Raw genomic sequence first — 14,313 nt, forward strand, 5'->3', positions numbered from 1 at the left:
GTCTGCAAGCCTCTGAGAATTTACTAAACGTCGCCACAATCCTCGATTTGCAACTAGTGTTGTGGCCTCATTCAGTTCTATACCTCTTATCTTTAAATCGTTAGAAACAGAGTCTAACCATCGTCGTCTCGGTCTCCCTCTACTTCTCTTACCCTCCATAACAGAGTCCATTATTCTCCTAGGTAACCTATCCTATTCTATTCGCCTCACATGACCCCACCACCGAAGCCGATTTATGCGTACAGCTTCATCCATCGAGTTCATTCCTAAATTAGCCTTTATATCCTCATTCCGAGTTCCCTCCTGTCATTGTTCCCACCTGTTTGTAACAGCAATCATTCTTGCTACTTTCATGTCTGTTACTTCTAACTTATGAATAAGATATCCTGAGTCCACCCAGCTTTCGCTCCCGTAAATCAAAGTTGGTCTGAAAACAGACCGATGTAAAGATAGTTTCGTCTGGGAGCTGACTTCCTTCTTACAGAATACTGCTGATCGCAACTGCGAGCTCACTGCATTAGCTTTACTACACCTTGATTCAATCTCACTTACTATATTACCATTATGGGAGAACACACAACCTAAATACTTGAAATTATCGACCTGTTCTAGCTTTGTATCACCAATCTGACATTCGATTTTGTTGAATTTCTTACCTACTGACATCAATTTAGTCTTCGAGAGGCTAATTTTCATACCATACTCATTGCACCTATTTTCAAGTTCCAAGATATTAGACTGCAGGCTTCAGGCACAGTCTGCCATTAAGACCAAGTCGTCAGCATAGGCCAAACTGCTTACTACATTTCCACCTAACTGAATCCCTCCCTGCCATTCCATACCCTTCAGTAGATGATCCATGTAAACTACGAACAGTAAAGGTGAAAGATTACAGCCTTGTCTAACTCCTGCAAGTACCCTGAACCAAGAACTCATTCTACCATCAATTCTCACTAAAGCCCAATTGTCAACATAAATGCCTTTGATTGATTTTAATAATCTACCTTGAATTCCATAGTCCCCCAGTATAGCGAACAACTTTTCCCTCGGTACCCTGTCATATGCTTTCTCTAGATCTACCAAACATAAACACAACTGCCTATTCCTCTCGTAGCATTTTTCAATTACCTGGCGCATACTGAAAATCTGATCCTGACAGCCTCTCTGTGGTCTGAAACCACACTGGTTTTCATCTAACTTCCTCTCAACGACTGATCACACCCTCTTTCCAAGATGCCAGTGAATACTTTGCCTGGTATACTAATCAATGAGATACCTCGATAGTTATTGCAATCCTTCCTGTTCCCTTGCTTATAGATAGGTGCAATTACTGCTTTTGTCCAATCTGAAGGTACCTTACCAACACTCCACGCTAATTTTACTACCCTATGAAGCCATTTCATCCCTGCCTTCCCACTGTACTTCACCATTTCAGGTCTAATTTCATCTATTCCTGCTGCCTTATGACAATGGAGTTTATTTACTATCCTTTCCACTTCCTCAAGCATAATTTCACCAACATCATTTTCCTCCTCCCCATGAGCTTGGCTGTTTGGAACACCACCATGATGATTTCCTTTTACATTGAGAAGATGTTCAAAATATTCCCTCCGCCTCTCCAGTGATTCCCTGGGATCTATTATGAGTTCACCTGAATTACTCAAAACACTGTTCATTTCCTTTTTCCCTCCCTTCCTAAGATTCTTTATTACTGTCCTGAAAGGTTTCCCTGCTGCTTGACCTAGCATTTGCAGGTTATTACCAAAATCTTCCCATGACTTCTTTTTGGATCAACAACTATTTGTTTCGCTCTGTTTCTTTCATCTACGTACCAATCCCTGTCTGCCTCGGCCCTTGTTTGGAGCCATTTCTGATAAGCCTTCTTTTTACGTTTACAGGCTGCTCTCACTTCATCATTCCACCAAGATGTTCGCCTTTTCCCATCTTTACACACAGTTGTTCCTAGGCATTCCCTTGCTGTTTCTACTACAGCATCCCTGTATGCCACCCATTCACTTCCTATATCCTGAACCTGCTTACTGTCTACTGTTCGAAACTTCTCACTAATCATATCCATGTACTTATGTCTAATTTTCTCGTCCTGGATATTTTCTACCCTTATTCGTTTGCAGACAGATTTCACTTTCTCTACCCTAGGCCTAGAGATACTTAATTCACTACAGATCAGATAGTGGTCTGTATCATCGAAAAATCCGCGAAAAACTCGTACATTCCTAAAAGATTTCCTGAATTCAAAGTCTGTTAAGATATAGTCTATTATGGATCTGGTACCCCCAGCCTCCCATGTGTAGCGGTGAATAGCCTTATGCTTGAAGAATGTATTCGTAACAGCTAAACCCATACTAGCACAGAAGTCCAGCAGACGCTTCCCATTCCCATTAGCTTCCATATCTTCCCCACATTTACCAATCACCCTTTCGTATCCTTCAGTTCTATTCCCAACTCTCGCATTGAAATCGCCCATTAGCACTATTCTATCCTTGCTGTTGACCCTGACCACGATGTCACTCAATGCTTCATAAAACTTGTCAACTTCATCCTCATCTGCACCCTCACATGGTGAATACAAGGACACAATTCTTGTCCTAATTCCTCCCACTGACAAATCTACCCACATATTTCGCTCATTTACGTGCCTAACCGAAACTATGTTACGTGCAATGGTATTCCTGATAAAGAGCCCTACCCCAGACTCTGCCCTTCCCTTTCTAACACCCGTCAAGTACACTTTATAATCTCCTATCTCTTCCTCATTATCTCCCCTTACCCGAATATCACTTACTCCTAGCACATCCAGATGCAACCTCTTTGCTGACTCAGCCAGTTCTATCTTCTTTCTTCCATACACCCCATTAATATTGATAGCTCCCCATCGAATTCCATTTCGTTCGCCAAGTTGTTTCCAAGGAGTCCCTCGCCTGTCAAATGGGAGTGGGACTCCATTACTCCCATAGGTCCGAGGCTTGTTTAAAGTGTTCTGAGCTCGGTAAATTCATGAAGCAGGATGCTGCCCTACTTGCACATAGTCCAAGTGAGGATCTCTCCTCTAACGGGTTATGGACCACCGGTGAATTGTATAGTCCTAGCCGCCTGAGCACAAGGAGGGCCACGACTCAGAATATGTCCGAGATGCCCACTCCCATTCCATAGCAACTGGTATCCCGACTCTCAGGACCACTTACTAGGCCACTCAGCCGTTGCCCATGGTTCACGAACTAGGACGTGACTACAGTAACCCACAAACATGAACCATACAGATTCACAACTATTTTTTATTTTCCACCTTGTTGATACATGAACATAGTTCCTTAATATGCACTAAGAAAACAATCTGGTAAACACCAACAACCCTCTCCTATAAAACTGAGGGTAGCATGGTGGGGGTGAAGAGAAAATTAGAGGAACTTAATGATGAACAACCCATCAATTCCACAAGCTCAAATAATGATAAAAGAAACAGGTCAGCCAAAAAAGTCACATTACAATTATGACAGTCTTTTTTTCATCTCTAGCCTATAATTTTCATGTTTTGGAAACAGTAAAGATGCATTTAAACACAAAATAACCCCATAGCTAACATACCTGGAGTGTTTAGTATAAATGAAAAAGAAAAGCCTCGGCCTATTTCCAGTCATTCGACCGGGTCGGGAATGGACTGAATGAAGCCCCCATCTAGCAGCGAGGATAGGAATTGTACCGGCTGTCAAAGCCTGTCATACTTCTCTACAACAATGATTAATGACTGACAGATGAAATGAAACTGCACAGTGGTGCTGGAATGAAAGACGAGACAGGGAAAACCGTAGTACATGGAGAAAACCCTGTCCTGCCTCCACTTTGTCCAGCACCAATCCCACATGGAGTGACCGGGATTTGAACCATGGAACTCAATGGTGAGAGCCGACATGCTGCCGCCTGAGCTACGGAGGCTCTAATGTTTAGCATAACATGAATATATTATAATGTGTGGTTTACAGGAAGAGGAATTAGGGATTGCAGTAATTTATCAAGGAAGATGTTTGATAAATGTCCAATTACTTTGAAAACATTTAGGAAATATAATGTTATTGGTTTTACTTTCCACTTTCCAGAGCGGCAGCACTCTACCGCTTGAGCTACTAAACCTGGCAATCATTTAAGTAAAGACTAGGTAAACAATTGATAGGGAATCTGCCACCTCGATGACAGCCCTAAATGCAGATCAAAAATGATTAATTATAATTTTATTGCAAAGATTTGGGCATTCTTAATGGGAGGCAAGGAAAAAAAAAAATTTTTCTTGAAGATTTTAAATGTATGGAAAACACTAAATTAATTCATTTATAAAATATTAATGTCAGTTATTATCATACATTATTTGACCTCCACAAACAGGAAATACAGATACGGATCTAGAGGAACTTACTATGAATATCTGGAAGGCCTTATACAGGACAAACAAGGTGTGATCATAGGAGACATGAATGCCCAAGTAGGTCAGGAAAGAAAAGGAGATGAAGAGATTATAATAGGTCCATTTGGATATGGGAAGAGAAATAAGGCTGGAGATATTTTGGTAGACTTTTGTAGAAGAAATGAGCTGATCAATGGTAACACATGGTAAAAAAAAAAAAAAAAAAAAAAACACGTCTGAAGATAACAAGATATAGTTGGGATAACAAAATCAAAACTCTGATAGATTACATTTTGGTCGAGAAAGGTAACAGGAAAATGTTGGTAGATGTAACAGCCCTCCCAAGTGAATCTTTTGAAGGAGATCACAGAGTTGTGATAGCAAAGTTAAACATGGGAAAGATACAAAAGGTGACTGAGATTAGGCACAGAAAGCTAAGGGTGTGGAAAATGCAGGGGAAGGAAATAAATGAAGAGTTCCAGATATATATAATAGGATCTGAGGGATGTTCCACCATTCAACACAATGTAACATATTTTAAATTTATTAAGTGTAGACCAGTTTCAACTCTCTTAGAGTCACCCAAGTATGACCTTTTAGAGGACTCTTTTGTGAACAAAGCCGTACATGATGTAAATATAAAAATCAAGAGATTATGGAGTTTTAGAAATGTCTGTGTAGTAGATACTTTTGGTCTTGGCAGGCAAATGTTCACTAGACATGGGTTACATCTGAATGGTAATGGAAAAGCAACTCCCTGTAGACAAATTGCTACAATTATCAACAGAGATTTGCAAACTAATCTGCACTTAAGAAAACCCATACCACTAAACTGGCACATATAGGAAAACTTGCCAGAAAACCCAGATCCTTAAATCAAGATCTATGTACAAGGATCTGGGTTCCAGGGAAGTTCTCAACTCAAGAGTCAAATGTTATCCAATTGCAACAGACAAGTTTTAGGGAGGAAGGGGGTCTGAGATTGCTCTTGGTAAACTGTCAGAGTGTAGTAAATAAACAATTAAAATTCGGTACATTGATGGAATCTTATGAGACTGGTGATAGGAGTGGAATCGTGGTTGAGAGAAGGTGTGGGTAACAGAGAAGTATTTCCAGAAGGGTATACAGTCTATCGTAGAGACCAAGGAGATAAAATGGGAGGGGGTGTTTATTCTGGTGAAGGAAACTTATTGTTCACATGAATGGTTTACAGATGAAAGGGATGAAATTAGTTTGTGATAATATGAAGGAAGTGGGAATTATAGGAACATATAGGCCTGGAAGAGGGAAAAGAGACATGGAAATATTTGAGAAAATAATAGATTATACTCATAAAAACAATAATAATGATATGGTAATAATTGGGGTAGATCTAAACTTGCCTGAAGTTGAATGGAATGGAGCATTTACACAAGTAGTACAAGAACCGACTTGTCTCAATAATTTGCTAGATGTATTCTTGGTTAAACCATGGGAAATTGTTGATAAAACTGAGGTAATTGAAGGAATAGGTGACCATAAGGCTGTAATAATGGATGTAGGACTCGTACCAAAAATGCTTAATAAGAGGGTCACACAAGACAAGAAATTATACAGAAAAACTAAAGTTGAAGAATTTGGGACTTACCTTAAATCACAATTCAGTTGTTGGATAAGTGAAGGGAGTAAGGTGGATACTTTGGGCTAAATTTAAAGGAATCATTTGGGAAGGAGAGAAGAGATTTGTACCTGTTAAGAAGGGTAAAATGACCTCAGACCCTGTTTATTATACAAGGGAATAAGAAAATTAAAAAGAAAATGTAGAATAGTAAACAGGAAAATCAAAGAGGGTAGGGAGAATAGAGAAACTAGAAAACAGCTAATGAAGGAACTGAATAGAATAAAAAAGGAAGCAAAAGAGAATTATATGAATGGCATACTTCAAGAGGGTAATGACCACAAAGGGAAATGGAAAAAGCTGTATTCCTTTATTAGGAATCAAAAAGGAAAAGGAATCCAAATTCCTACAATGGTGGGAGAACGGGTGAACACTATTCAACAATACTGAGAAAGCAAATCTATTTAGTAGGGAATTCAGAGATTCAGTAGGAGATTGTCAGGAGTTGGAAACCGTAACAGAAGATAGAGAGGGAGAGACACATAGGGAAACAAGAAGCGTTTCATTCACAAATGAAGATATTTACAGAGAAATCCAACTGCTTCAGCAAGGAAAAGCAACAGGAAGTGATCAAATTACTGGGGAGGTATTAAAGACAATGGGGTGGTACATAGTGCCTTATTTAAACTTTCTCTTTGACTATGTCATAAATAATAGTGTAATACCAAACGAATGGAAGGAATCTATAATAATACCAATTATAAAATTTATAAAACAACCTTTTGTATCACCCTGTATTTGCCACGTGGAGGCTTCGATAACGAAATCGCTGCGTTTCACAATCAAAACCTCTAGAATTTGTCTATATTTGGTCATTTGTTTTAACTGGTCGGAATAACGACCTTCATTGGCGAAAATTTTGGGTCGAATTGTAATAAGCTTCCCTGACTGGCTGTTTGCGTGTTTCTCAATTTCCGGCCTTTGGCTCCTCGGTAGGAGCAGGGCTCTTGTACGCATCTTTGGTTTTCGTGTCCTCACAGTAGGGTGCACTTCGGGTGTGGTCCCGTCAGCGGCTCCAGCCACCTCAGGGTAAGCATGTTTCCTTTCCTCGAACTCTAAATTAACATGTAAATTTATTTGCTTCAGAGTTTACCTTAGACCCTGGTTTTCGCCGCTTTGTTTTGTAATGCCTTAGCTTGTCAGCTAGGCATATGCTTTTCTTTTGGAGGCAATTCCCTTTCATTAACCTTTTTAATTGTGTCATGTAAAATTTAATTTTCCATCCGGGGTTGCCTCCCGTAGTCCTGCGTCGATTTAATGTACGCTGTTTGGAGCTATGCGTCTCTCACTGATGTGTATTAGGAAGGCAGCAACTATAAAGGCTTCTGCATTAGATTTTAAATTCCTTTGTCAATTTTCCTTGTAAATTAAATGTAACAGTCTTTAAATCTCCTTTTCAATTTTCCTTGTAAAATTGTTGTAACTGAATTTATATTCCCTGCTAAATTTTCCTTGTAAATTTTAATGGCAGAAGTTCATCTCATTTTCTTAAATGTAATCTCAATATTTTATTGTTTGTCGCTGGACAGATTTTTGTGGAGATGAACTTGTAATATACAATTTTGGTTTTCTGAAGCACCATAGATAGGAACCTTGTGGTTCGTTCAACTATGTTAAAATTTCCTTATTTGTTAGTAAATGCAGACTGAAGTGTAAATGCTCGCACGTCTTTTTCCCTATAACGTCATGTAAGATCACATCATCTCAGGGATCCCAGTCCGTTTTCCCACATCCTTTTCCTAGTTGTCATGTTAGTAATCCTGCTTATCTCTCCTTCTAGCCATGTGTGTGTTTTCGAAACTTGTGATGTTATAACTAGTGTCTTATCAGTTAACATATGTACCTTTTAATTTTTTACTTTGATTTACATGTGCTTTAAATTAATGTTACCTGCTCCAAAAGAAGAGGGGGTGACAGATTATATCTTGACCAAACTTCATATCTAGATTCGACTCATTCAAGTGCAGGTTTCGATATGCATGTCATTTAAAAATCCCTGAATATACTTGGGGTTTATACGAAGACCAGAAGAGGTTTTTTTTCTCTTTTTCATTTTTTCTTACACTATTGATTATATCTTGATCAAACTTCATATTTACAGACTACTCATCCAGGAGCAGGTTTCAATCTGCATATCATTTAAAAATCCCCTAAACAGAATGGGGGTTTACGGGAAGACCAGAAGAGAGGTTTTTTTTTCTCTCTCACACTATTGGCAATATCTCAGCCAAACTTTATATCCAAAGTCTAATCATCCAGGAGCAAGTTTTGATATGCATATCATTTAAAAATCACTGAACAGACTGGGAGCTTATAGGAAGACCTGAAGAGTATTGTCAATTTTCTCTTACACTATTGATTATATGTAAAATACGTAGGCTATATGTGAAATGCCCTTCATTTTAAATATTTTTTGTTATGTACATAATTTTGCTTACTCTTCAAATGATGCAGAAAATTACTATTTTCTAAGGGGTTCATGCTCTGCAGAATCAAAAACTTAAGAAAGATAAGCCACATTCACATTTAGTAATACAGTAATAATATACATATAATCATTAACGTCCTAAAATCAGAACCTAAAAATTGCTTTCAAAACCAGCAACACTAATGAAAAAATAGTATTTAACTCTCACACAGTAAATAATAGCAATAAATACACAAATTCTGGGATATATAAACTGGAATGCCAGGGATGTAGTTCAAGTTACGTCAGACAAACTTGTAGGAACTTCCTCATAAGATATACAGAACACCGCAATGCTTTAAAATATAATAGTTTCTCTGCTATGAGTAACCATCACAAAGACCATAATCATAATTATACCACAACAGATCAAGCTCTAAAAATTCTACGAGAACAAAAAGGTCCACTACTCAACATCTTAGAGAATTTTTCCATTAGTATGGATCAATATAAGAATCCAGCTCTCAACTTAAATGAGATGCATGAAAAAAAAAAAAAAAAAAGTAATATGGGAAACTTTCATTCCGATTACTTGTAGTAAATAAACAAGAACAGAAGAATTCACAATTATTACACTCAGTTTCAGTCACCACCCACACAATCCTCCATACTGCCACTCTCCCGCAAACCCCGCCCCATTTTCCCACTCCACCTCCTCCTAGCAAAATGTCTTGAGTCTCAACTGTGAGAGCAAGTCAGTCGAGAGCTGGACTCCGTAGTCAGAGAACACAGGTGATACAAGCAGTTAAATTTCATTTTTCATAACTTACCTTAAATGTTTTCCTGTTAGTCACCATTTTTTAACTCTTAATTTGAATTTTATTATCCATTTTACAGACTAGAAACCAGACGGTTCAACTTCAATAACAGCTTACGTATATGAGCCTATGTCTGAACATAATAACGAAGCCAACAGTTTACAGATATCAACTGAACTACACCAGAAGACAATAAAAGCACTGAAACAAAAAGGCCTCCAGCTCAAGACTGTTTAATGATCACCATCTCACAGTTTTTAAATTTTCAACATGCTTTTTAAGTTTTAGCTAACACTTCATTTTGTGTGCTTGGTATTTTAATTTATTATATATGTCTTACTGAGGATGACCCCATGGCGGGTCAAAACATGTCTATGTAAAGTTTTGTCTTAATTGGATGTAAAATATTATATTATTGACTAGGAGGGTATCAACATAATTTGGTACAATTTTGTAAGATGTTCAACCATCAATACGGATCCAAAATGAGATTCACAGTCTGCAATTATTTTCATTGTTAATGAGCAGTTCTAATTTCTGTGCCACCAAACAATTAACATTAGCACTTTGTACATTAATGTTTAAAATGGTTTCTCCATTGTAACAAAATCAACAACAACAACAACAACAACAACAATAATAATAATAATAATAATAATAATAATAATAATAATAATAATAATAATAATAATAATAATAATAATAAGAAGAAGAAGAAGAAGCTGAAATACTGTCTTGAACAAACCTTTCTTCATCCAATAAGCCAGCCATCGTGTAAGAGATATGGCCCTTGCTGGGTACATGTGGAAGAAACGAGAATACAACCCTCCTTCAGATGCATGCTCCAGTCCACGAATGATGTCCACGTGAGTGGCTCCTGCCACAGACCGTGAGAACAAATATTCTGGAAGAGATGCATTTTCCGCTCTTACACGAGTAGCTACTCCCTCCTTTACTCGATCTAATGAGAAGGGGATGTTCAGTGCCAACTAGAAAATAAAATAGCATAGTATTATTGTAACAAATCCAAGGTACAATATTTTACAATTTTAGGACATAATCCTTCATCAATAGCACTCGAAAGTTAACAAGCTTGAAATTTTCAACAATTGTTGATAACATACTCACAGCCACAGGACATTCTGTTTTACCTGGAATCTGAGCTACAGGAATGCAAAATTTTAATTAAAAAATTCCACATGCATTAGCCAAAATTCAAACAATGAAACCTAGATGAAAAGCAAATGACTCCAACATTTGGCCATCATGCCCACACAACTGTACTTGCCTAAAAGGAGAAATCAGATGAACTGAGGACGGAAGAAACAATTTGAAGACACAGCCCCCGCTGTAGCAATGTTACAAGATTCTCTAAGATTCATCCTTTAGACAGAACTCTAACATTCCTGACGATTAAAATACTCAGAAGTGATCAAGAATTTGTAAAGAGGAATATTTCAAATGCTGTCTCAGCAGGAAATTTCAGGCGACTTACAGAAAGCAGAATAATCTGGAAGGCTAACCTCATACAAGGGCTACATTGTTGTACAGAGGGGTCCAGAAAAATGTAGACACTCCTTGATAGTCCACATTAATGGAACAAAATGGCATACCGTTACAATTCTTGCACAGGGAGGGTGTGTATTTTATGTGTTCAAAGTGACTTCCATTAGCAGCCAAACAACATCGATGCCACTGAACTGCTGACCAAGCTACGGCTGTCAGTGCTGCTGGTGTGGTAGCCGCACAATATGCTTCGATTGTTTCTCGCAGCTCGTTCAGTGTAGCTGGCTCCTGTAGACAAACTTCATTTTTCAAGGTCCCCCATAGGTAGAAGTCAGGAGGTGTAAGGTCTGGAGACCGTGGTGGGTACTCAACAGCTCCTCTCCGACTTACCTATCGTCCAGGTAGATTTTTCTTCCAAGTAGGTTCTGATATCTCTGAGTTAGTGAGGCAGACCACCATCTTGTTGAAGGTTGAATCTTCCATTTCCAAACACCTCTCAGGTGGCAGGTAAAATCGATGTTTGCAGCATACGAAGGTAAACCTGACCAGTTAAGGTACTTTCAAAGAAAAATGGCTCAAAGAAGAAACCGTGCGATGACAGACCACACCACACATTAACACCAGACAGATTCCACGTGAATAAGAGTACCGCTCAGTTTGAATTGCATCTTGTCAGACCAGATAACCATCCCTGCAAATCGTTCATCCTCGCAAGTATGCAGTACTCCATCCTTGATCTAGATCATCCCCGTCCATAGAATGCAGCGATCTTGGAATGCACATTTTCCAGTCTGCAGGCTTCAGAATTCATCGTCCGATTGATCCACTTACCCCTGCACCCTGATTTACAGATTTTTGAGGTGACCTAGTAAGATGTTTTCTTATGCACACCCTGAACAGTACCGTTGTCTTCAAATTTATCCCAAATACAATAAACTGTTGTACGTGTTGGAATGCACATTTTCCACTCTGCAGGCTTCAGAATTCATCGTCCGATTGATCCACTTACCCCTGCACCCTGATTTACAGATTTTTGAGGTGACCTAGTAAGATGTTTTCTTATGCACGCCCTGAACAGTACCGTTGGCTTCAAATTTATCCCAAATACAATAAACTGTTGTACGTGTTGGTGGCTGAGTTCCGTACACATTACACCATTTCCGTTGTACCTCCATCATATTTCGTACTTCCAGTACCACTTCAATACGGCCTTGCGTTGCTCAAATAACAATCTTACTTCATTCATTGCTGTACTGTCATCTGCAAGAAAAAGCGCACCAAGATTGTCACAACATTCACGTGACCATCATCTATTGAGAAAGCAATGGACTACACTACCGTGCAAGAATTGCAACGATATGTAATTTTGTTCCAAAGATATTAATCATGACAGATAGAATACCTAGTGAGATCACTCACTGAATTCAAGCATGCTCCCGCAGAGCGGCACTAGTGGAGTTTAACACCAACGCTACACGGTTAGCAGTTTTACACTCATACGCAAATAACCAAATACAACACTCAACTCCATAGATTTATGAATAATACTCTCAGAGTGTTGTAAATAGTATAGTCCCCCATGAAGAAATATCTTTGGATTTTTATAAGGGAACACATGAGTTAAAATGGAACATTACGAAAAGCGAAAGCTATATTATGCTTTGCATACTTAAAAAAAAGGACTTTTTAAACAGAGCACATAAAACATTAAACATATTGAAAATAACACTGACACTTATCACAAATAAAGTAAATGACTTAAATTACCCACCAAAACTAGCCTGAGGCCACTTTTGATAGTTCAGGAGTCAACTTTGCAGATTGTCAAGCTTGAAGATCTCTGCAGATTTCTCTCACTCTGAAGAAGAATCGGCACTTTAAATAGTGGTACACCAGTTTAGGAATAATGTCCAAAGTGTGTTCAATACAAGAGGCAGCTCCTAATGGCACACTGAAATCGCATCAATCGAGTCAAGACACTCGTAAAAAATATTGCCTAACATTGACCTTAAACGAGCTCAGTTTTTCATGATTTTCCTTTGTCTGGAAAACTATGTCACACACACTTATAGATGGACCTATTAAAAACCTCGTACCACTGCCAGATCCGTAATCTTTATAATTAAACTTGCGGAAAAATGCAGTTCACATATTCTGCTTTTTACTGACAATTGCTCATATTTCTTCAGAATAAGACTCGTTCACTTCACAGACTTTACTTTCTTTTGGTGGTGTAAAAAATTGTCTACCATCAAGCTTCGTTCCATCGACCAATTTACAACTAGGAATGAAACAGTACAACATTTTCTGGAAATAAAGGAATAATGCACACGCAAAGCACTTGCACAGATACTAACACAGACTTTTGGAAAATATTAAAACAAGCTAATTCCCTTGATACATCTTAAAATTATCACCATCACTTTATGCACGCACGCTATTACCTTTGTTGACAATTTGGTGCACGTGTTGTTACAGCCAATGCATTGCAATTGCAGCGCCACACTCTAGTAAAACCACTAACGACAGTGCTGAGAGAGTGGCGTGATCACACTGGGTATTCTATTTGTCATGTATTAAATATCAAAGAGTGTCTACAATTTTCTGGACCCCTCTGTATTTGTAAGACACTTATGTGCCAATTTAAGGTACTGGATCAGAAGTTTGCTGAAGTGGTGTATATTCTAATCACAGAACTTATAGGAAATCTGAAAGAAACAAAAAGATCTGTCCTCATATTAACACCTAGGTACTTTTACCCCATCAATGCAGTAATTAAAACTGAGAGGACTTTTCCTATTAGCGAAACTCACAACCTAACTTTTATCCCCATTTCTCATCATACCATTGCCTGCTGTCCATCTCACAACACTGTCAAGGTCTGTTTACAGTTGCTCACAATCTTGTAACTTATCTATTACTCTATACAGAATAACATCACCAGCAAAAAGCCTTATTTCTAATTCTAGTTCTTTATTCATATCATATATGATAACATAAAGGTCCAATAATACTGACTTGAGGAATTCCTTTCACAATGATTACAGGATCAGATAAAGTTCACCACTCCAATTCTCTGAGTTCTATTTTCTAGAAATATAGCAACCCATTCAGTCACTCTTTTGTCTAGTACAATTGCACTCATTTTTGCCAGTAGTCTGCCCCGATCTATCCTTTCAAATGCCTTTGATAGGTCAATATGTTTTTAGTCCCATTCCATGAACAACACACATTCTTAAACTTCTGACCACATGAAAATGCACACCTCCCTTTATGTTCATTAATCTCACAAGAGCTTATAATACAAAAGAGGATTCATGCACTCCTCACCAAATTCATGTGCAGTGTTTTAACAAGACATTTATTTTAAGAATGGATCATGGTGTCGGTTACTGTAGTCACGCCCCAGTTCGTGAAACATGGGCAACAGCTGAGTGGCCTAGTAAGTGGTCCTGAGAGTCGGGATACCAGTAGCTATGCAATGGGAGTGGGCATCTCTAACATATTCTGA

General features: G+C 38.3%; 1 protein-coding gene across 1 annotated transcript in view; it reads right to left on the bottom strand.

The window, feature by feature from the left end:
• Nucleotides 1–14,313, bottom strand: part of LOC136872056 (uncharacterized) — a 104,361-nt gene that overhangs the window by 20,852 nt on the left and 69,196 nt on the right. Inside the window, exon 3 of the mRNA XM_067145910.2 lies at nt 10,042–10,285. Coding sequence (XP_067002011.2) covers nt 10,042–10,285 — 244 coding nt within the window. The remainder of the gene's footprint in view (nt 1–10,041; nt 10,286–14,313) is intronic.

Source organism: Anabrus simplex, chromosome 4 (assembly GCF_040414725.1).
Source record: "Anabrus simplex isolate iqAnaSimp1 chromosome 4, ASM4041472v1, whole genome shotgun sequence".
Classification (NCBI taxonomy): domain Eukaryota; kingdom Metazoa; phylum Arthropoda; class Insecta; order Orthoptera; family Tettigoniidae; genus Anabrus; species Anabrus simplex.